This window comes from Artemia sp. Qi Xiang Cuo, chromosome 3 (assembly GCF_049724085.1).
Source record: "Artemia sp. Qi Xiang Cuo chromosome 3, ASM4972408v1, whole genome shotgun sequence".
In the NCBI taxonomy this organism is placed as follows: domain Eukaryota; kingdom Metazoa; phylum Arthropoda; class Branchiopoda; order Anostraca; family Artemiidae; genus Artemia; species Artemia sp. Qi Xiang Cuo.
This window is the reverse complement of record NC_142796.1, coordinates 53811645-53834696: the sequence shown is the minus strand read 5'-3', so window position 1 is coordinate 53834696 and position 23052 is coordinate 53811645. Positions and strand designations below refer to the sequence as shown.

The 23052-nt window shown below is 38.5% G+C and overlaps 1 protein-coding gene across 1 annotated transcript in view; it reads right to left on the bottom strand.

Moving 5' to 3' along the window:
- Positions 1 to 23052, bottom strand: part of LOC148954274 (DNA-directed RNA polymerase I subunit rpa1-like) — a 128651-nt gene that overhangs the window by 52816 nt on the left and 52783 nt on the right. The window contains 4 exon segments of the mRNA XM_089086218.1: positions 1160 to 1308; positions 10272 to 10462; positions 16799 to 16957; positions 18964 to 19137. Coding sequence (XP_088942344.1) covers positions 1160 to 1308; positions 10272 to 10462; positions 16799 to 16957; positions 18964 to 19137 — 673 coding nt within the window.

The following is a 23052-nucleotide window of genomic DNA, read 5'->3' as shown; positions in this document are numbered from 1 at the left end:
GTTTATGCGACACTATAGGGATCATATACCTTAAAGGAAACAGCTACATAGGCAATGGTGTCCTGGTTGATTATAGCATCTTGTATGGAGTTCTACGGATAGAGAAAGTTGAGTTCTTGCTTACATAAGTAATTATAGTGAGGACTCAATGAATCAACTGTTACTATCCATCTGCGATGAGATTTAGAGCTCTTTATGATAGACGGCCATTAATATTCTGGGAATCTTCTATATTGCAGACTGTTTGTCATACTTATGGAGAGAAAACTTTTAACTTGTGCTTGATACACTCTGAGTCAAAAAGAGTAGTTCGTCGTATTTTAGAATTCAAAGCCACAAACTACGAAGAGATATCTTGGCTTGACGCTACCACGCACAAAAAGATATGTTCCAGCAACCCACATAGTCATCACAGTAATAGGAAAGTAACCGAATGGTTATAAATTTTCCATGGAACCGGGATGAGACAGACAGTTGTGTTCTACTGGGTGTCTTTAACAGTGCTTAAAAGGGACTTCGTCCCGGCCTCCAGAGACACTTTTCCATCTGTGAGGTGGTCTCCAGTGGAATACCGTTGAGTTTTCGAGTCTTCAAACCTGTAAAAGGCGTGGCCGAACCAGGAGAGGCGGTGGTGGGTAGCGGTTTCAATGTCGTAAACTTGTCCCCGTCGATGTTTTATAGTTTAATTGGAGAAGTAGTTTGCGCAACTAGATTAGCCCCAGACTGCAAAGAGTTCTTAGTAGTATTAGCAGCAGACAGAGCATGTGCTTTAAGCCAAAGCGCTTGAAAGAGCTCAGAGCCTGAATTTCAGATTTCTTATTGGCCAGGTTTCATGGGCTCGCCGTTACTAGGGTCCTGGATCTCTTTGTAGTACGACCCACTATACAACTGACCGTCTTGCCCATTTGTTGGTAGCCCTAGTGTGTCATGATAGCCTGCAAGACAACATTTGTAAGTATACAATTTCCAATACACTGGATAGAGATCGATGAACCAAGGAGTTACAATACATGAAAAAGGGAGATTTTTTTTTCTATTTACTAAATATTTCGTCAATACTAGGGTACTGAATTCCTTCGTAGTATGAGTTCCTACTGAACTGACCCTCTTGCCGACATGTTAGCGGCCCTACTGTTGTCTAAAAGCCAGTAAGACTTACCGTTGATCATACGTGGGGGAGGAGCTCCATTGATATCCATCTGTCCAACACAGTAGGCCAGCTGATTATGATTGACTTGGGAGCCTTTCGCACCAGTCTTAATCATCATAGAAAAATTATTATCAGGAAATATGGTAGCTGGCTTTGCTCTATGAAATAAAAAGGTTAACACAACACAAACTGAAACATAATAGTAGAAATCTCCAGTAGAAGTATAATACATAAATACACAAAAGCTTTCTTAATGGAACACTAAAACTTAGCAAAAGCATGTCTTAAGGCGATACAGAAGTTTAGAATCATTTTACGAGCCTCAACGTCAGCTGACCGTCACAAAGACAATGGGTTTTCCAAGGGAATAACCATCATCGACAGCTGTTGATAATTTGTGGCTTGACTAGTGAGACCTTCTTCAAAAGACAGCAGAATTTTACGTCCCTTTTGTCGGTGAGCTTGTCAATCAAAGCGAGTGGCACCAAAGGGAACTTCCTAAGAGGCAAAATTGCTCAAACAATAACTCCTTTGAGCTGATTTTCAGCATTTTCCTTGAAGGTACTTTAGAAAATTCTTAGATACTGCCCTTTCCAGAACTTAAAAAAAAATCCTGCTCCATTTCATCGAACAAAAACAAAATACACACCTTCTGCTGATGTAAGTTTCATTAAAAAGTAACATCCCCATTTCTGACAAAAAAAACAAACAAACAAACGGAATAAGTTAAATAGCTTTTCAAAGATTTCCGAGTATGGAAGTATGGGTCGACCTTTTGTTTTCTGTCATTTATCCGTATCTCTTATCCAAGCTTTACAATCAATTCTAAATAATGTGCTATACTCTGCTATACTCTGGATATTCATTTGGCAAATGGTTTTTTAACCCATGAAATTCTTTTGTCGAAGCTGTCTCATTTTGGTATAAGGAGGAACGTATTTGCTTGGTTCAAGTCTTATTTGATTGGTAGATTAATTTCTGATCTACTTTCCTCATCACCCTAAGAAGTGGAATATCGCGTCCCAAGGGATCCATTTTATGGCCTCTGATATTTTTAGTTTATTTAAATGATTTTTCATGTGTGGTAAATACGCAGAAATATATCTTGCTGCAGTCTGCGCCACCCTAAACCCTCCAATGCCTAGTATGGCAATTATAGTTCACCTTTTTCAGATATCCTTATTTCATTGGGTGATGACAGCCCTCTTGGTACTTTTGGGTAGGGTTGCCACCCGGTAAAAACAAAAATCACTAGATTTTAATGATTTTTTGGTTGATTTAGTGATTTTCTTCAATAATCTAGTGATCTATGTGCTGATTTAATGTTTTTTTTTAGACAATACGAAAAATTACTAGAAATAATGATAAACCGCTTGGGGTTGCAACCCTGCCCTGGAAGAAATGAATTAAAGCTTAGGTCTGATTAAGTAAATTTGTTTGAGAGTAGTTCTGTGGTTTGATGCTAATGGTCTTACCCTAAATTTTGATAGACTGAACCTGTCTTATCAAATGTCACATGGATTTGATCAAAATGGATTTGATATGCAGGATTTATTAAGGAAGCTAGAGCCTACATTTCCTGGATCAATGTTGAATTTTTCACTGCCTGATCCAACCTTACGAATGATGCTTACTCTGTAATTAATTAAAAAAATTTTTCCAAACAATAAGCTTTTCAAAGAAAAGTAAAGAACTCAATTAAACCAAAACTGAGCAAAAATGAAATAAATAATCTACCAAGAGTAAAACTACCACAAGTCAGCATCGATAAATAAATGAAACCCAAAACGAAGAGAAATTACAATAAATGACCGAGTCAAAAACAAAACGAGCAGAAATTAACATCAGTAGACCTCAAAACCCCATGCCTTCCGAAGGCCAGAACATAATTTGCACTTTACTGAAAAAATATAAATGTTTTTACATTTATAAATTTAATAAATCAAATAATATTAACATTTTGATTACTAAATATCAGTATATGTATACTTAACTGACAATTCATTCATTTGTATTTTTTTCAGTGCAAATTATGTCCAATTTAGCTCTGGACTTGGGAAGGCATAGGGGTTTTGAGGCTTACTCATATTAATTTCTGTTCGTTTTGGGTTTAATTTATTTATCGATGCTGATTTGTGGTAGTTTCACGCTTGGTAGATTATTTGATTTTTGATCATTTTTGGTTTAATGGATTTCTCTACTTTTCTTTGAAAAACTTATTTTGTGGAATAAAGTTTTTTTAAATTCATTTCTGTTCGTTTTATATTGACATAGTCTTTTCAGGGAAAAAGCAAATAAGACTTCAAATCTTTTCGTTTTTTTAAAGACTTTAGAGTTTGGCCTGCCATTTGTATGCTGGAGGAAAATTTTCAGCAATTTTTTACAACATAAACCCTTTTAAAAATCTGGACACAAATAGTAGTGTTTAATTTAGTTTCATACCTCCTCTAGTTGACCTGAAATAAGAAACTTGATACCATTCACCAAAAAAATCTGTTTACTTTCTTTGATAGCTTGGATGCACTTACGCTATTTTGATTTGGTTAAATTTTAAGAGCAGAAGTAGCCCCGAAAGTTTGAACATAATGCCCTCAGTCGTTCTTGGGATACTCCTGAGATGCCTTATTGGGACATAGCATTAACAAAGTGCATTTTGATTTAATCTTAAGGCAACATTTAATTTTTAAACATAATGGGCAAGCAGGAGGGTGAGCGTGGGAAGGGGACTAGTTGCCCTCCAATCACTTTCGACTATTAAAAAGGGCATTAGCCCTTTCTATTTTCAATCGAATGGACCCTTTTCGAAGTTCCTATGACAACTCTACGAAGTGCCCTGGTCTAAAAAAAAAAAAAAAAAAAAAAAAAAAAAAAAAAAAAAAAAAAAAAAACAACAACATCATACCCACATCGATCTTTGCTATAAAAATGTCAAGCCTTCCAATCACTTTCGAAAATTAAAATGAGCACAATGCCTGTCGATTACCAATCGAATAAGCGCTTTTTGAGTTTATAAGACAGCGCTTTCTATAAACTCTTTATTATTATGCCCCCAGGACATAGATTACAACCATTGCCCAGAGGGCTGTGAGGGGGTTGTCATCCTCAAAGACCTAATTTCCAGAACTTTCAACTCCGTTAAATAAAACGGCTATCTCAAAATTTTGATTAGATGTGTATGGAGAAATGGTGGGGGGGGGAGGGGCGTTAGTTACTCTCCAATAACTTTCAACTATTAAAAAAGGCACTAGCCCTTTCAATTTCCAATCGAATGAGCCCTTTTGAAGTTTCTATGACAACCCTTTCAATAAAAACCTTATATGCCCCCCGGGGCATAACTTACAATCCTTGCCCTGAGGGCTGGGAGAGGGGGTGTGTGTGTCATCCTCAAAGACCTAATTTCCAGGACGTTCAACTACGTTAAACAAAACAGCTATCTCAAAATTTTGAATGGATGAGTTTGGGGAAATGGTGGGCATGATAGGGGCGTTAGTTGCTCTCCAATCACTTTCAACTATTAAAAAAGGCACTAGCCCTTTCAATTTCTAATCGAATGAGCCCTTTTGAAGTTTATAAGACAACAATTTCAATAAAAACCTTATATACCCCCCGGGGCATAACTTACAATCCTTGCCCTGAGGGCTGGGAGGGGGGGGGTGTCATCCTCAAAGACCTAATTTCCAGAACTTTCAACTGCGTTAACCAAACAGCTATTTCAAAATTTTGATTGGATGTGTTTGGGAAAAAGGTGGGCGTGAGAGGGGCGTTAGTTGCTCTCCACTCACTTTCAACTATTAAAAAAGGCACTAACCCTTTCAATTTCCAATCGAATGAGCCCTTTTGAAGTTTCTACGACAACACTTTCAATAAAAAGCTTATATGTCCCCCGGGGCATAACTCACAATCATTGCCCTGAGGGCTGGGAGGGGGGGGGTGTCATCCTCAAAGACCTGATTTCCAGAACTTTCAACTACGTTAGAAAAAAACAGCTATCTCAAAATTTTGATTGGATGTGTTTGGGGAAAAAGTGGGCGTGAGAGGGGCGTTAGTTGCTCTCCAATCACTTTCAACTATTAAAAAAGGCACTAGCCCTTTCAATTTCCAATCGAATGAGCCCTTTTGAATTTTCTACGACAACCCTTTCAATAAAAACCTTATATGCCCCCCCCCCCCGGGGCATAACTTACAATCCTTGCCCTGAGGGCTGGGAGAGGGGGTGTCATCCTCAAAGACCTAATTTCCAGAACTTTCAACTACGTTAAACAAAACAGCTATCTAAAAATTTTGATTGGATATGTTTGGGGGAAAGGTGGGCGTGAGAGGGGCGTTAGTTGCTCTCCACTCACTTTCGACTATTAAAAAGGGCACTAGCCCTTTCAATTTTCAATCGAATGAGCCCTTTTGAAGTTTCTACGACAACACTTTCAACCAAAACCTTATATGCCCCCAGGGCATAACTTACAACCCTTGCCCTGAGGGCTGTGGGGGGAGTGTCCTCCTCAAAAACAAATTTTCCATCTGGAAATCAACTACGCTGAACAAAATGGCTATCTCAAAATTTTGATTGGATGTGCATTTTGATTTAATCTTAAGGCAACATTTCGTTTTTAAACATGATGGGCAAACGGGAGGGTGGGTGTGGGAGGGGGACTACTTGTCCTCCAATCACTTTCGACTATTGAAAAGGGCATTAGCCCTTTCTATTTTCAATCGAATGAACCCTTTTCGAAGTTCCTACGAAAACTCTTTCGATACGAAGTGCCCTCGTCTACATTGTACCCAAATTGATCTTTAGGCTACTATAAAAATGTCAAGCCTTCCAATCACTTTCGACGATTAAAAAGGGCACTAACCCTTTCAATTTCCAATCGAATACGCCCTTTTTGAGTTTCTAAGACAACGCTTTCTATAAACACCTTATATGCCCCTAGGGCATAAATTACAACCCTTGCCGCAAGGGCTCTGAGGGGTTTATCATCCTCAAAGACCTAATTTCTAGAAATTTTAACTAAGTTGGACAAAATGGCTATCTCAAAATTCGGATTGGATGTGTTTGGGAAAAAGGTGGGTGTAAGAGGAAGGCCAGTTGCCCTCAAATCACTGTCGACTATTAAAAAGAGCACTAGCCCTTTGAATATCCAATCGAATAAGCACTTTTTGAAATTTCTACGACGAATTTTTGAAAAAAAAACTGATATGCCCCCAGGACATAACTTGCAACCCTTGCCCTGAGGGCTGTGGGGGGATTGTCATTATGAACAATATAAGGTGAAAGCTTTTTAACTGCGTCGAACAAAATGGCCATTTCAAACCTTAGACTGAACGGGTTTCAGAAGATAGTTAATTTGATAGTGGTGTTAGTTATAACCCGGACAGTATCGAATGTTAAAAAGGGCATAAGTCTTACTGCTTCCCAATAGAATGAACCCTTTTTGAAGTTTCGGTAACATCACTATCTAAAAAAACCTTATATGCCCTCAGGGTATGACTTACTACCCTTGTCCCGAGGGCTCTGAGGGGGTTATCATCCTCAAAGACCTAATTTCTAAAAAAAATTAACTACGTTGGACTAATATGCCCCCAGGAGATAACTTATAACCCTTGCCCTGAAGACTTTGAGAGGAGTTTCCTGCTCAAAGATATAATTGCCAAAACTTTCAACTACATTGAGCAAAATGACTATCTCAAATCTGTAATTGAATGTGTTTGGGGAGGTGGTGGGCGTTAAAGGGGCGTTAGTTGCTCTCCCATCACTTTCAACTATTAAAAAAAAGCACTAGCCCTTTCAATTTCCAATCGAATGAGCCCTTTTGAAGTTTCTACGACAACCCTTTCAATTAAAATCCTATATGCCCCCCCGGGGCATAACTTACAATCCTTGCCCTGAGGGCCTTGGGCGAGGGGATGTCATCCTCAAAGACCTAATTTCCAGAACTTTCAACTACGTTAAACAAAACAGCTATCTAAAAATTTTGATTGGATGTGTTGGGGGAAAGGTGGGCGTGAGAGGGGCGTTAGTTACTCTCCAATTACTTCCAACTATTATAAAAGGCACTAGCCCTTTCAATTTTCAACTGAATGAGCCCTTTTTGAAGTTTCTACGACAACACTTTCAACCAAAACCTTATATGCCCCCAGGGCATAAATTACAACCCTTGCCCTGAGGGCTGTGGGGGGAGTGTCCTCCTCAAAAACATAATTTCCATGTGGAAATCAACTACGTTGAACAAAATGGCTATCTCAAAATTTTGATTGGATGTGCATTTTGATTTAATCTTAAGGCAACATTTAGTTTTTAAACATGATGGGCAAACGGGAGGGTGGGTGTGGGAGGGGGACTACTTGTCCTCCAATCACTTTCGACTATTGAAAAGGGCATTAGCCCTTTGAATTTCCAATCGAATGAGCCCTTTTCGAAGTTCCTACGCCCTTTTCGACTATTGAAAAGGGCATTAGCCCTTTCTATTTTCAATTGAATAAACCCTTTTCGAAGTTCCTACGACAACTCAACATTGTACCCACATTGATCTTTACTATAAAAATGTCAAGCCTTCCAATCACTTTCGGCAATTAAAAAGGGCACTAGCCCTTTCAATTTCCAATCGAATGAGCCCTTTTTGAGTTTCTAAGACAACGCTTTCTAAAAACACCTTATATGCCCCAGGGCACAAATTACAACCCTTGCCCCGAGGGCTCTGAGGGGTTTATCATCCTCAAAGACCTAATTTCTGAAATTTTTAACTACGTTGGACAAAAAGGCTATCTCAAAATTCTGATTGGATGTGTTTGGGGAAAAGGTGGGCGCAAGAGGGAGGCTAGTTGCCCTCCAATCACTTTCGACTATTAAAAAGAGCACTAGCCCTTTGAATTTCCAATCGAATGAGCCCTTTTTGACGTTTCTACGACAACGCTTTCAATAAAAACCTTATATGCCCCCAGGGCATAACTTACAACTCTTGCCCTGAGGGCTGTGAGAGGAGTGTCATCCTCAAAAACATAATTTCCAGACTTATTAATTACGTCGAACAAAATAGTTATTACAAAATTTTGATTGGATGTGTTTGGGGAAATGGTGGGTGTGAGAGGGATGTTAGTTATCCTCCAATCACTTTCCACTATTAAAAAGGGCACAAACCCTTCTAATTTCCAATCGAATGAGCCCTTTTTGAAGTTTCTACAACCTCACTATCTATAAAAACCTTATATGCCCTCAGGGTATGACTTACTACCCTTGTCCCGAGGGCTCTGAGGGGGTTATCATCCTCAAAGACCTAATTTCTAAAAAAAATTAACTACGTTGGACTAATATGCCCCCAGGACACAACTTATAACCCTTGCCCTGAAGACTTCGAGAGGAGTTTCCTGCTCAACGATATAATTGCCAAAACTTTCAACTACATTGAGCAAAATGACTATCTCAAAACTGTGATTGAATGGGTTTGGGGAAATGGTGGGCGTAAAAGGGGCGTTAGTTGCCTTCCAATCACTTTCGACTATTAAAAAGGGCACTAGCCATTTCAATTTGAAATCGAATGAGCCCATTTTTTTAACTTTCTACGACAGCGCTTTCTACGAAAACCTTATATGCTCCCAGGGGATAACTTATAACGCTTGCCTTGAGGGCTGTGGGGGGGGGGGGTTATCATCCTCAAAAGCCTAATTTTCAGAACTTTCAACTACGTTGAACAATATGGATCTCAAAATTTTGATTGGATGTGTTTGGTGAAAAGGTGGGCGTGAGAGGGGGGTAGTTGCCCTCCAATCACTTTCGACTATTAAAAAAGGCATTAGTCCTTTGGATTTCCAATCGAATGAGCTCTTTTTAAAGTTTTTAAGACAACGCTTGCTATAAAAAATCTTATATACCCCCAGGGCATAAATTACAACCCTTGCCCTGAGGGTTGTGGGGGAGTGTTCTCCTCAGAAACGTATTTTCTATCTGGAAATCCACTACGCTGAACAAAATGGCTATCTCAAAATTTTGATTGGATATGTTTGGGGAAATGGTGGGCGTGGAAGGCGTTTCAGATGCCTTCCAATCACTTTCGGCTATTAAAAAGGGCACAAGCCACTCCAATTTCCAATCGACTGAGCCCTTTTCGAAGTTTCTACGACAACTCCTTCGATACGAAGTGCCCCGGCCTAAAGAAAAAAATAATAATAATACATTGTGCCAACATCGTTCTTTACTTAGGCAGCGCGATTGCGCTGACTATGATAATATGGATGTCAGCTTTTTCTTCTCTTTTAAAACCCCTTTTTTCTAATGTTTACAATAAAGCTAGGAACCTATTCAGGAAACTAATCATTCAGGACTTACCACTTTATCTCATCTCAAATCACTATATGATATTTTGAGAGCAAGAAATACTTTTTCTTGGCTTCATGGTGACCTCACTCAGCCCCTCAGTGCTCCACCGTCTTTAACCTCTGATCAAAATAACTATCATCTTGACAATATAAATCACATTCAAATTCTTTTGACTCCCCCCGTTAGGTCAAATTTCAGATTGTATGGAATAAGATGCCCCAATCACCTCAAAGGCACCACTCATCTAGCTTATGCAAATAAATTGTTAAAAAGCTTGGATTTTTCGACTTTTTCTTTTTTTCCACATTAGGAGTCTATTTAATTTTTTCCCTTTTTTAAGTGATTGACATTATATACACCGTTATAATCCTCTTTTTTACTTTATTTAGTGCTTCGATGACTCACATACCTTCCTCTTCTTTACATTCCTAGGATAGACCCTCCTTTGGGGCATTACTGCCGCTTAATATATTAAGTATGAATGAATTTTATCATGTAAAAACCGTCGTTCATCAACCCGATATTTCTATTTCCCTCCAAAAGGACATAGATAAGCTCAGTTGCCCCTCCTCATAATTTAAGGATTTACACCTCTTTTATTACTCCTCTGCTTGATTGAAGCTGTCTCATTTGGCCCCCTAGCGTTTCGAAGGGGAAGTAAAATAAGTTTGAATACATCAAAATAAGAGCCCGGGCAATCATTTTTTTAAATGTTATGTTCCATATCCCCTCCCCTCACTAAAATAATCCAGATTGGAAACTGTGCACTGAAAACGAACATTATAATAAAGTTGAAAAAAAGAAAAATTTTACATTTTCATGACTTCAGTCAAAGCTTTCCCAGTATTGATACCCACTACTTTGATTTTTTCAAGGACCTCAAATTCCTTTTTCTGATTAGCTTCAGAATAAATCCGTCTAATTTCTTCTCGCATTTTTCTGTGATTCGTTTTCTTCTTCCCAACAGGGATAACCAATTCTTCTCCCAAGCACGCAATATGTTTCTGCGAAGAGAAAAACTTTGTTTAATCAGATCAAACTAAAAATAGCCACAAAATTAGCATGATTTGCAACAGTCAGACCTGCAACAGTCAGATTTGCAACAGCTAGACCTCATATATAATAACTCATTCACAGCTAATAGCGGCTCATCGTAGCAGGGAGCCACAACAGAAGCGCAAAGCTGTATCAGTTTCTTAGAATCACATACCGTAACATAAATATTTATGCTTATTTGTTTCATGTTCTATTCGACAAACCATCAAGATAAAAAGATCAGACTATTATTTTTTTTATATTCATCGCAATATTTTGGCTTCTCGAGAAAGACAGTACAGATAACAAATTTGAGAACTGGCGACGCATAATATGAGGAAGCTGTGCAGGTTGTCCAAAAGAGAAGAGAATATGGGCATCACTCCGGATAATCAGTCTTCAAACGGTCATTATCAGGTCACAGTAGTTCAAGCGAAAATATTTCCATTCTTGAAGTTGTATGTGTCGGCAAAAAGGGCCAAAGTCAAAGGACTTCTGATGTTTCTGACGTTTGTATCTGATCAGCTTGATGCATGTTCATTTAAGGGGTTGCTTAAGCTAGAGCGAACTAAAGAATAATTAGCTGGTGTAATCAGCTAAATATTTTAGTTTGTTTTATTCCTTGGGGCATATAAGTCTCGAATAAGATTATTCTTCTTATTCACAAAAATACCAACCTAAGGAGAGGTGCTGGCCATATTCTTCTCAGAAAATTCCCAGTGTGCAAAATTGAGTAGCCAAAAAGAAAGTATGACAAACAAAAGCGCACTGGAGTCACAATGGGTTGATGACGCAGATTTTAGGTTGAAAACGTATGACCAACAAATCCCCTTAATTCGCAGAACGAATGGGCAACCTTGATTTTTCATATTGTGAAAAATAAACTGGAGGGAAATAAGTATTTTTTAAGAGTTTCATATAATGTATTTGCTCGTGGCGCTTAGCCGCTGGCAGTAATGTTCGTGGCGTTTTGCCGCCAGTGTTATACCGGTATGCCACAACGCCACTGGCGTGGTAATATACGGGTGTCACCACTTATCAGAGGGGAAAGCCCCGGCCCCAAATTACAATGATAAGCCCGTGTCTGCCACACCGGTTCTGCAAATATCGGCTTTGGTACTACTCTATTTACAGTATACCCTGTCCCAGGGTTTGATAACGCGATCGAGTGATCAAATGGCCACTTTCTAAAGCCAAATGTACCCGCCTTGGGTTACGGCTAGAAAATCTCTTAACTCTCTCCTTGAAGGTAACAAACCTCCCAGTCAATATAACAATGCCGGTACCTCGTAGCTCTATTCCTACCCTGCCTGGGTTACGGAAACTAGTACACAGTTTGTAGAAAATACCTTACTTGTATTCTTCCAAAAGGTCACAATAGTACCACGAAAATATATATATCCCCGAATGGGGTCAAAACGCAGACTAAAAAAAAATTGATAATCTTTACAGCACTGTCCGTAGGGGTGGACCGTCACTTGGCCCAGCCAATCAGCTACATCCCATTCAAACCCAATTGTACCTCTTAGCTTTATCTTTCAATGACACCCAAAACCAGGAAGTATGAAAATAGAACTTAGTTCACAGCTTATTTATTGCAAAACCATTATCGCTTAGTAACGGAATTTAACCTGTCTTTTGAAATTATACTATAAGCAAATGTAATTAAGAAAGCGAAAACAGGTCATTTATCTGAAAGGAAAAGAAACAGGGGTTGGAACTCCAACACCTCCCACCGTAAGATAAATGACCGCGCACGCGCTACCTTGGTCCACCCTTACAAACATAAACACTTAACTTCAACTTTACAAAATCTATTTGTCTTCTCTCTTCCACCAGTGTCTGTGTTACTACTTCCACCGCTTGGCTCTGGATCGGTCGTCCTCGACACGTCTCTACTGTAGGACGACCATGGTCTACATCGTATAGTATCCGCCTTAAATTTTGAAAGTTGAAGTCTTCAAGATTCGTAGATAATGATTGTGCGCAGCACAATCCAAAACAAAAATTTTCTCGCTCTCACGAATTTACATTTGATAGAAGCAGAGAATCAGTTTCTGGCACATGTGATGATGCCAGCCATCGTGAAAGATTTGGCTGCACTAGCCCCTTAATTTCCATCTATGGAAACAACCCCACATCTCAATCAAAAAGGAAATTGCCCCTTCGCATAATTTCAAATAATTTAAGGCCGGAAATGCAAAGGCCTGTGAAAACGATAAGGGTACAGGGAATGAAGTAAAATTTTGAGCGAACCACGAATCCCCTTTTTTCTTGGTTCCCTCTCCTGGGATAATTAATATGCGTTGTTGCGTTGAAGCTAATTGAAGATGAAACTTGGATACATCTCCCACTGAATAAAATTTGCCGGAAATAATTGTCGATTCCCATGAAGAATAACAGCTATGAATAGGGTTACTGGACAAGGGTTTGGGTGAAGTATGAAGTGACTGAGAGAGAGTATTCCCCAAGGACTCCAGATCAGAAAGGCAAAACCTCGGTAAAGGGATCCCAACTTGTCCGCCAGTTGTGCATTTAGGAAAAGGACTATCTCTCGCGACTTCCCGCAGGGGATATTCCCCAAGGGATTCCTCCCCTCATAAAGGAACAAACCCTCTTTTGAGTTGATCAGACCAATATCAGATTCCTTCCCAAATTTTTCCAATCCGACATTCCATATCTCCCAACTTTCCCCCAACCCGTTGTAGGTCATTCATCTTTATTTTGTAACCATCTTGTTTTATTCCCCATGGGTCTTTGAGCTCTTTTTCCCCCTTATTGTCTATATTTTCAAGGCACAGCCCATCCAACACTTTATTTTTTTCCCTATTATTTATGTTTTCAAGGCACAGCCCGTCCAACATTTTTTTATTTTTCGCCACTGCAGGCTGAATCTCCAAATTTTGTCTCTTCTTTGCATTCCTCTTTTTGTCTCTACTTTTCTCAATTCTGTCATTCGCGCAAAATAATCAGTCACCGTTATATCTGATTTGGACTCCAGTGTCCACTATCTTTGACTGCATTACTTCATTGTAGGTCCGTTTGATATTTCTTTTCTCTCTTTTAGTCTTCTTTATTCTTACCGCCGAAACAAATAGTTCGTTATCAAATGGGAATTGAACTCCGACATTTGATCTTTCATATTCTACTAAAATTTCTCGAACTTTCCGAGGAAAAGCGCGCACAATAAATTTTGTCTCCTTATTCTTTGGTACAATCAGCGCTTCATTTTGGCCTGTACTTGTTAGCGTCTCATATTCATTAAAAGTGTTTTCAAGTTTTCTAATTTCTGGAAATTTTCCCGTAAAATCATTCTTGCGCGTCTTATTTTCAATATCACGTTGTCTGTTTACTTCTGCCTCCCATTTCTGTGGACTATCAATATTTCGAACACGCGTATCAAGTATTTCTCTTTTCCGACAGGGTGGCAAAGCCTCCCTATTTTTTTATGGGCCGGTCCACCTCCCCCCGTAGTTAACGGAGTATTATATTTTCTCGTAAAAGTTTTTAATGTTTGGTAATTTTCATTTTCTCGCGATTGATTCTTAGACAAATTATTATGGCTATCTGACAGCCTAGAAGTTAGTTGTGATAAAATCTCACTTTCTGGAATTCCCCAGCGGGCTCTCTCTTGGTGATATCTTTCTTCTTTCTCTCTAGCTATTTTATCATTCTCTATTTTTCGTTCTCTGGCTATTCTATCAGACTCTTCCTTTCATTCTCTGGCTATTCTATCAGCCTCTTCCTTTCGTTCTCTGACTATTCTATCAACCTCTTCCTTTCATTCTCTATCTATTCTAATATTCTCTTCTCTCTGCTCTCTAGCTATCCTCTCGTTCTCTATGGCTATCCTCACTTTCTCCATGACATTTAATATACGTTGTATCACATCTATTTGAGTACTTTTTCGCGATCCCCTACCGGACCTCGATTTAATACTGCTCCTTCTACTTAGACTGCTGTTATTTCGTTTACCATTATTTCTTCTTAATTTATTTTCTGAATCTGTTCGTTCTATACGCGTATTGTCTCTTTCTTTATAGGCTACTCTAGCCTTTCCGTCCTCTTTTCTATTCTTTCTAATTTCATCTTTCTCAGCCTGCATTTTTTCTTATATTCTCGGAACTCTCTCTCTAAGGCCTCCATATTAGCCTTTCTTTCTATTTTCCTACTTTTTCTATGGGATTCACTCGCCTTTTTCAGTCTTGAGTTAATCTCATCTCTGTCCGACATAATTTCAAAATTCCGTTTACTTCAAATTACCTCTTCAGTCTAAATGTAAATTCTTTTCTCCATTTAACTTCCGGTCTCTCGCAAAAAATTGTTTTGACACGCAGCAATTTTAGCCTTATATTTTTGAATACTAATTAGTTGCGCGATATATTGATTCGTAAATTTTTCAATTATGATCTCACAAGGAACACACCAAAATAGATCTTCATAATTCTATTAATTGATTCCGTATTTCTTTCTTTTCTCTTTCTATGTAACCACAAAAGGCTACTATCACTATGTAGGCTAACTCAACTAGTCTCTTCGAAAACGCAGAATTCTTTTATTATCAATCCTGTTAATAGTTCCTGTTCTTGCTGCCACCAATGTTCGTGGTGTTTTGGCCGCTGGCAGTAATGTTCGTGGCGTTTTGCCACCAGTGTTATACCGGTAGGCCACAACGCCACTGGCCTTGCAATACACGGGTGTCACCACTTATTGGAGGGGAAAGTCCCGGCCCCAAATTATAATGCTATGCCCGTTTCTACCACACCGGTTCTGCAAATATCGGGTTTGGTACCACCAAGCCAAATGTACCCGCCTTGGGTTACGGTTAGAAAATCTCTTAACTCTCTCCTTGGAGGTAACAAACCTCCCTGTCAATATAATAATGCCGGTACCTCGTAGCTCTATTCCTACCCTGCCTGGGCTACGGAAATTAGTACACAGTTTGTAGAAAATACCTTACTTGTATTCTTCCAAAAGGTCACAATAGTACCACCAAAATATATATATCCCCGAATGGGGTAAAAACACAGACAAAAAAATAATGATAATCTTTACAGCACTATCCGTAGGGGTGGATCGTCACTTGGCCCAGCCAATCAGCTACATCCCGTTCAAACCCAATTGTACCTCTTAACTTTATCTTTCAATGACTCCCAAAACCAGTAAGTACGAAAATAAAACTTAGTTCACAGCTTATTTATTGCAAAACCACTATCGGAATTTAACTCGTTTCCACTAGTAACGGAATTTAACCTGTCTTTTGAAATTATACTATAAGCAAATGTAATTAAGAAAAAGAAAACAGGTCATTTATCTGAAAGGAAAAGAAACAGGGGTTGGAGCCCCAAAAGTGTTTTAACACTTTCACAAATACTATTTTTTTTTCTTCGAGATAATAGGTATCGCATTACCTGCGCATAGTAAATGGTATCCTCTTCTTAAGAAAAACAAGAAGAAAGAGAATTTTATATTTTTTCTACTTTTTTAAGTCTAAAAACGAGATCTGTCTACAGTGACAGAAGAAGCACCTACAAACTTATTTCATAATGACCGGTGAACTAAACACGCAGGTTAATTTCTGCTAATTTCTGCTATTAGAAAGAAAAGAGAGAAAGAGGAAAAAACGCAGCCTGGTTCCTGTTGCTTAGGGGGAGAAGGAGATGATTATGATGAACGTGAAGAAGAATTGGAAGAAGAGGGAAAAAAATTGCTGGCAGGACTCAAACTTAGATTGTCAGCAGCGATGAAAATAAACACTTAACAGACCAATTTAATCGTTATTATCATTTTTAACGATAAAGTATTTTTAAAGAATTTTTATTTACCATCAGAATAAGACGTGAATTCCGTCACCATTTAAAAATGATGAACAGTCTGACAATAATGAATTAACCAGTCCAAAACAAAATGAGAAGAACTAATGGGTCATGGCCAATTGCAAAAGCAAATATATGAAATAACCCGAAACGAATAGCTCCCGTTAGTCCTCAAAACCAACAATATATAGAAGAAAAACAAATTCTTGAGACAAAAATAGGGTGCAAACTTCTGTCAGCTTTTATTTTAAATTTTTGAAGTAAACTGTCGTTGTAACGGTTTGCTTACTTTCTACAAAATTAATTTACTAAAATAACAATTTACAATCAAGCTTGAAATAAATTAAAAAATCTCATTAGAAAAGACAATTATACGTAAGCGAGAAATATATAAAACTATGCAGGAAACTGTAAAGATAGCAATACTTTGGAGAGCCAGGCCCGGAGACCACCTGGGCATAAACGCGCCAGATACAAAATCTAAATTACCTTTTCAGTTTTTGAAAGTGCATGCTTCATCTTTGCACCGGTTTCTGGTTCCAGCATCACATCCGATGTAGAGACTGAGAAACCATGCCTCATCAAAAATCCATCAAAAACTCGCCCCAGTGCGGAAACAATACGACATGCGACATTCGAAGAATATAACTAAAAAGAAAACAAAGTTGAGTTCGGTTGTCGGAGCGGTAAAGGACTTCATGCCTTCAATAGTATAAATCGAAGATTCTTATACGAAATCACTTCAAACAAGGTGAAGCATGCCTACTTTTCTGAGAAAAAAAATGGGGGTTGCGAGGAGTTGTTGGGGAGTCAAATCCCCCAAAAATACTACCAGCGCGGAAACAATATGGCGCAACATTTGAAGAATATAGATAAAATAAAATACGGCTGAGTAGCGCCAAATAACTTAATGCCTTCAATAATATTTTTAGAAGATTTTTGAGCAAGTCCACTTCAAACAAGGTGCAGCATGCCTGCTTTCCTGCAAAAACAACGACAATAGCAAAAAACGGTAGAGGGAAGGGCAGAGGGCAATTGGGGAGTCATGGGACCCCCTTGTTACCTAAAACAAGTAAGATTGTATCCCTGGATCTGAAACAATGCTTGAAACAATGTACAGCATAAGATACTTTTTTGGAAAAAATTAATGGAGAGGGGGGAGGAGGGTAGAGGGGACCAAGCAACCATTTTATAACTTTAATTGCACTGACTGAAAATCCTTCATCACTCATTCTACTAAGAAATTGGCCATAGGGGGTGGGTTAGTAGAGAACTGTAAAGAAAAACACCAAATGAAGTTGATTCCAGTTCAAAGCTAGACATAATTGAAACTTATTCTAATGTAGAATTAGACATAAATATTACTTGGATCTATACAAATTAATAATGTATGATGAGATATATACACCAAATACATGAAGGTGATACCTGCAAATACAAGAATAGGAATTTGATTCCCATTTGGAATCTAGAATTAGGCATACATATTACAATGGTATCTACAAATCATGGCGGAAACAACGGAAGATACAACATTTCTAACAACAATTTCGAAGCGGGAATGGGTTTTACGCACTCCATCTTAAGTAATTTGAAAATTCAGACACACCTTAGGTAGTCTTAAAAATGAAAAGTTAATTATATCTAATTAATTTAACTTCTAATTTGTATTTAATTAAAAAGAAATTTAAGTATAAATTATAATTAGATATTGGAGGACCATACATCTTTGAAACGTGCATGCGCACTTCAAAAGACTGAGGTAAACATACTGATATTTTTCAGTACAATCGTCTATATACAGTTAAAGGTACCCGTTGGACTAACCGTATGAACAGTATATCTCTTGTAGAACCCTTAGCATGCTACTTATGACCAACAATTTGTAGCTTTATATTCAAATAATGCTGCAAATTTTTTCATTTTTGAAATTTTACATTTATTGAAATAAAGTAGAGAGCGCAGTTAGCAGTAAGTATAAGCAAATTAAATCCGAAGTTTTCTTCTTTTTTTCCATACCTTCCCCGCCATTCCTCAAAAATAAAAGTATGTAGACCGAATTTGAAAATTTTTAATGTTTTTTTTTGTGAAATTTCGTATTCAAACTTGTTAATAAATAAATTTGTGTAAATCAATAAGGATTTTTGGAAAACAGGAGGGGGGCACGCTAATCAATGTTTTACCCTGGGCGCAAGAGAGCCCAGAACCGTCACTGACTGGCGTACACCTGGGTCCTTAGCACGTGAAGTAAAAAAAAAAGGAACGAAACATAAGCAAATTACAAAACTTACCCAAAAAAGTGTATGAATAAAAAAATAGTGCGTAAAGTAGAGGGCGCAGTTAGCAGGAATTATAATCAAATTAAATCCGAAGTTTTCTTTTTTCTCCATATCTTCATCACCATTTCTTGTAGACCGAATTCAATTAATTTATATAATTTTTTGTGATTTTTCGTATTCAAATTTTGTTAACAAATAAAATTTTGTCAACCAATGAAAATTTTTGGAAGACAGGGGGGGGGGGGGCGCTGATCAATATTTTACCCTGGATGCAAGATAGGACAGAACCGCCACTTACTGGCGTACAACTGGGTCTTAGCACGTGAAGTAAAAAAAAAAAAAAAAGACGAATCATAAGCAAATTACAAAACTTACCCAAAAAAGTGTATGAATCAATCCAAATTTTTCTGTACCAATTTGATTTTTGTCAATGACTCCAATACAGAGTTCCCCTTCACGAATAATCACTTCATTATCTCTCATTTTATGATCACCTGGATGTATTTGATCAGAAATAGCCAATTTCTCTTTGTCGCCGTCAAATAAAAGCTGCAGAAAAAATTGAAGATAAAATTTCAAGCACCGAAGAGAATTAAGTCAATGGATTTAGGTCCAGCAACAGGGGAGGGAAGACTTGAGATCCAAACCTCCTTCTCTCAGTAATATTAAAATTTCTACAAATCTGTACATATTTTCATTTAATTGGCCCAATGACCTCCTCTGCATGCAAAAAATGAAGATAAAAACTTGAGTCGAAAAGAAAATTTTGTTCTGATATTCGGAGCTTTGGATCCACGCTCGCCTCTGTAACTTCTAGATTTAAACAAATTTACGTACATTTACATAAAATTTGCCTGTTTTCGAGGGAGGTGGTTTGATAAATCTGCCCCCCCCCTCCTCAGTGAAGTCCTTTGTATAAGGAAAATAATATTATTTTACCGGTATCACGAATAGTTGAATTTCAGAGGGGGAGTGGCCAGGTACACAGAGGGAAGTGTTTGAAGGTCACGAAGAAATGAGTAATTACTTTACTTTCTTTCATTACCTAGATGTAATGACCAAAAATGGCTCGTTTCTCAATGTAAATGCCAAATAGAACCTGCAGAGACTAAATGACGAAAAAAATCATCAAGTCACCACAAAAGTCACCAAGAGGACTAAGTCACTCAAATCTGACACATCAGTTGGAGGAGGGAGGGGCTTCAAGCCTGGGCCCCCTTGAAATGTGAAATATTTACAACTTAGCCTACATGTCATATAAATCGCCATTTTGAGGATCTTTTCGTGAATTTTTGCATGTAATTTTTTTTTGACCCCATATAACTCACACCTGTTCCCTCATCCTACACCGGTCTTCAACTTTGCACCGGTTTAACTCATTTCTCTCCCCCCCCCCCATGCTATACTTTTTAGCAAATTATGCTTTTCTATGTATTCTTCTACTTTAGGTAGCTCTTTCCATAGATTTATTTTACCTAAACGATCATCAACAGCAGCTCAGAGGTCTCCTGTTTATTAATCTATTCTACAATGGAAGGCCGTCTCTGTGAAGGCCATTTCTCAGTTTTTTTTTGTTTTTTTTTATTCCAATATTCACGGCGCCAGGTACTTTAAAGTATCTGATATGCCGCTATTCATTTACCTCTTTCAATGGCCTCGAGGTTTTAAATGTCTATTGAACCTTCTTTTGAAGGTGTCAACAGAGGGATTTGCAGGGATAATATCCCCAGGAAGATCGTTCCAGATAGAAGTACAACGCCGGATGAAGCTGTTCCTCAAGTACTCGGTTTCGGCGTATCCTCCTTTAGATAATTGGATCGAGCTCTGTGCCTTCGTGTCTGCCTTGTCGGCTGGACAAAGGGGGGCACAATTTGAGAGAGCTCGTTTGTGGGAGGCGAATTCATGTACTTGTAGAAAACACCCATCAACACTACATCAAACCTTTCATTTAGAGGCTGGAGCAATTCTTGTGTAGAGGCGCAGCCTACCCTATTTGCCATATTCCAGGTCCTCTAAAATGGTGCCAACAGCGTTTTCGGAGCGCCAGCAAATAGTGGGCATTCATATTCCGCTATGTGTCAGATGCAAGACTTATAGAGTGGAATGATTGAGCTTGATGGAAGAAGGTTTTTTGCAACGAATAGTAACTCCCAGCTTTCTTGCGCAGGAGGTTCTCACCCGATCAAGGTGGTTGTTCCAAGAGAGATCGGTGGAGAAACGAATCCCCAGTAGACGAAGCTCGTCGACTCTCTTTATAGCTTCATTTTTGAAGATGAAACTGGGGTGTCCACGTGGCACCGTTGATCGGGTAATTAGAAGCTCCTTTGTTTTCGATGCATTGAAGTTCCAGACCACTTTTGCATCACCATGCAAAGACCACCATGCATCAGACCACTTTTCAATTTTCAAAAGATCCATCTGTAGGGAAAGGGACGCTTGTGTTGGGTCTTCGTGTTTAGGGACGGTTGAGTGTGTCGTGGTATCGTCGGCAAAGTGATTCAGAGGGTTTGCGAGGTTGTCTCCCATGTCGTTTATGTAGATAAAAAAAAGCGTAGGTCCCAAGACAGTGCCTTGGGTCACTCATGCTTTCACTGGACATTCACAAGAAATAAACCCATCAAGAACAACACGCTGAGACCTATTGTAAATAAAGTACTCAATGTGTTTTAACAGGTATACACAACCACCATACATCTAGAGTTTCTTTTAGCAGGCCACGGTGCCATACTCTGTCAAAAGTTTTCGCAATGTCGAAGGATAGTAGCCTGATGTCGTATCCCATTGCCAGTAGTTCTATCCACTCCTGATACTGGGCCACTAGGCAGTCTAATGTTGAAAGTAGTTTCAGTGGGTCTTTCCGTAGTTTTAGGCCAGTAAAATTTCTCCCCCTTTTTTTGTATTCTAGTATATATTCTTCTTTATTTTATTTTGTATGTAAAATGTGATTTAAGGGCCCACAACAAGCTAAGCTTCTTGAATAGTTGAATAGTTAGGTACATAAGCGTCAGGTTTTCGCATTTTATAGTAAAACCATGAAATTTGGCAGACATGTGCAGAAAAGAAATGGAGAATCTGACTGGTATCACAACCACATTTTCCAACGCGATTATCGCACCATTTAGCGTTTTTCCGCGCGGGAAAAAATAGCTGACTTTCAGAGTGGAAAATTTTTCCGATTAGAGGGTCCTTTCTCACTAATTTGTCTCTCCTGATCCCAAAAATTTGCTTAATTTTTTCGTTCGACTCCTCGTTACTGGTTTATCATCGTTTTCATCACTACAGTCTACGAATTTCTGAGTAAATTTCGCTTCTGACTTTGTATTTTTCATCGTAATCGCATAGAAACTGGTGAACATGTTACGGAAAATGTGAAGAATCGACTAGGTCGCAAATTCAAATTTGTCTCCGTGACTCTGCACTACTTTGCGTTTTTCTGCGCGAATAAAAAAAAAGTGAATTTTGAGAATGAACGATGACCGAGTTTAAGATCTCTTTTCTGACTAATTCGAGTCTCTGAATTCCAAAAATGCGGTTATTTTTGCAATCGGATTTTTGGTTCAGGATATGCCAGTTTCATAACTACGGTTTCTATGCCATACTTTACAGGAACTCATGCCTTCTCTATAACATTCTGAAGGAGATCATACGTTTTTGACTGGTAAGATCTCCTCAATAAGCTTTCAGTAAAAAAAAAAAAAAAAAAAAAAAAAAATATTCAACTCAAACAGCTTGACTGAAGGAACTTCGGACGTAAGAAGCATACTATTATGATGATAAAATGTAGAAAACTAAACTACTTCAGGGTTTTCAAAATAGTTAAACAATCACATGGATCATTGGAATGGAATAGCCGATTTCGACTTGTTTTATCATAAAGATTACTAAAAAAGAAAATAAGGTTCTCACGGACAGGATATAGCTTGAAATTGGCTTCTGACAATTAAAGCTACAAATAGTGCACTACTGATTGTACTAATTATCACAACCTTTGCACGAAAAGAGATCTGTGCAGTTAATGGAAGCTTTTGCACATTTGGACCTGTTTTTACACTTTGTTTTACATCCACGTTTGAGCAGTTCTTTGCAAACTGTGTCGCTGCCTCAGGAAGATTAGTCCAGAAAGGCCGCCAGCTTCCGTCATGCTTCACCCAGCCGTAAAAAGCTGGATCCAGTGGGGAAATTTTCAAACAATACGATGATGCCCATATCTGGGCCTGCAAGTAAGCACGTTTGGTATGCTGCTCAAGAGAAGCCGCTGTTGGGGGCAGTCTTTCCATTCCGACTGTTTTTCGTGTGAAAAGCTCCTTCCACAGACTGTTCACTTCCGGCAAGCCGCTTGATCTTTTGTAAAGAATGATGGCGAATCGCTGGATATCTGTAAAGTGAGAATCTAGGAGCGGGGCTCCTGATGTAATCAGCGTAACGAAAGTCGGAAGAATGGATTCCACGGCTTTCCATGTCTTC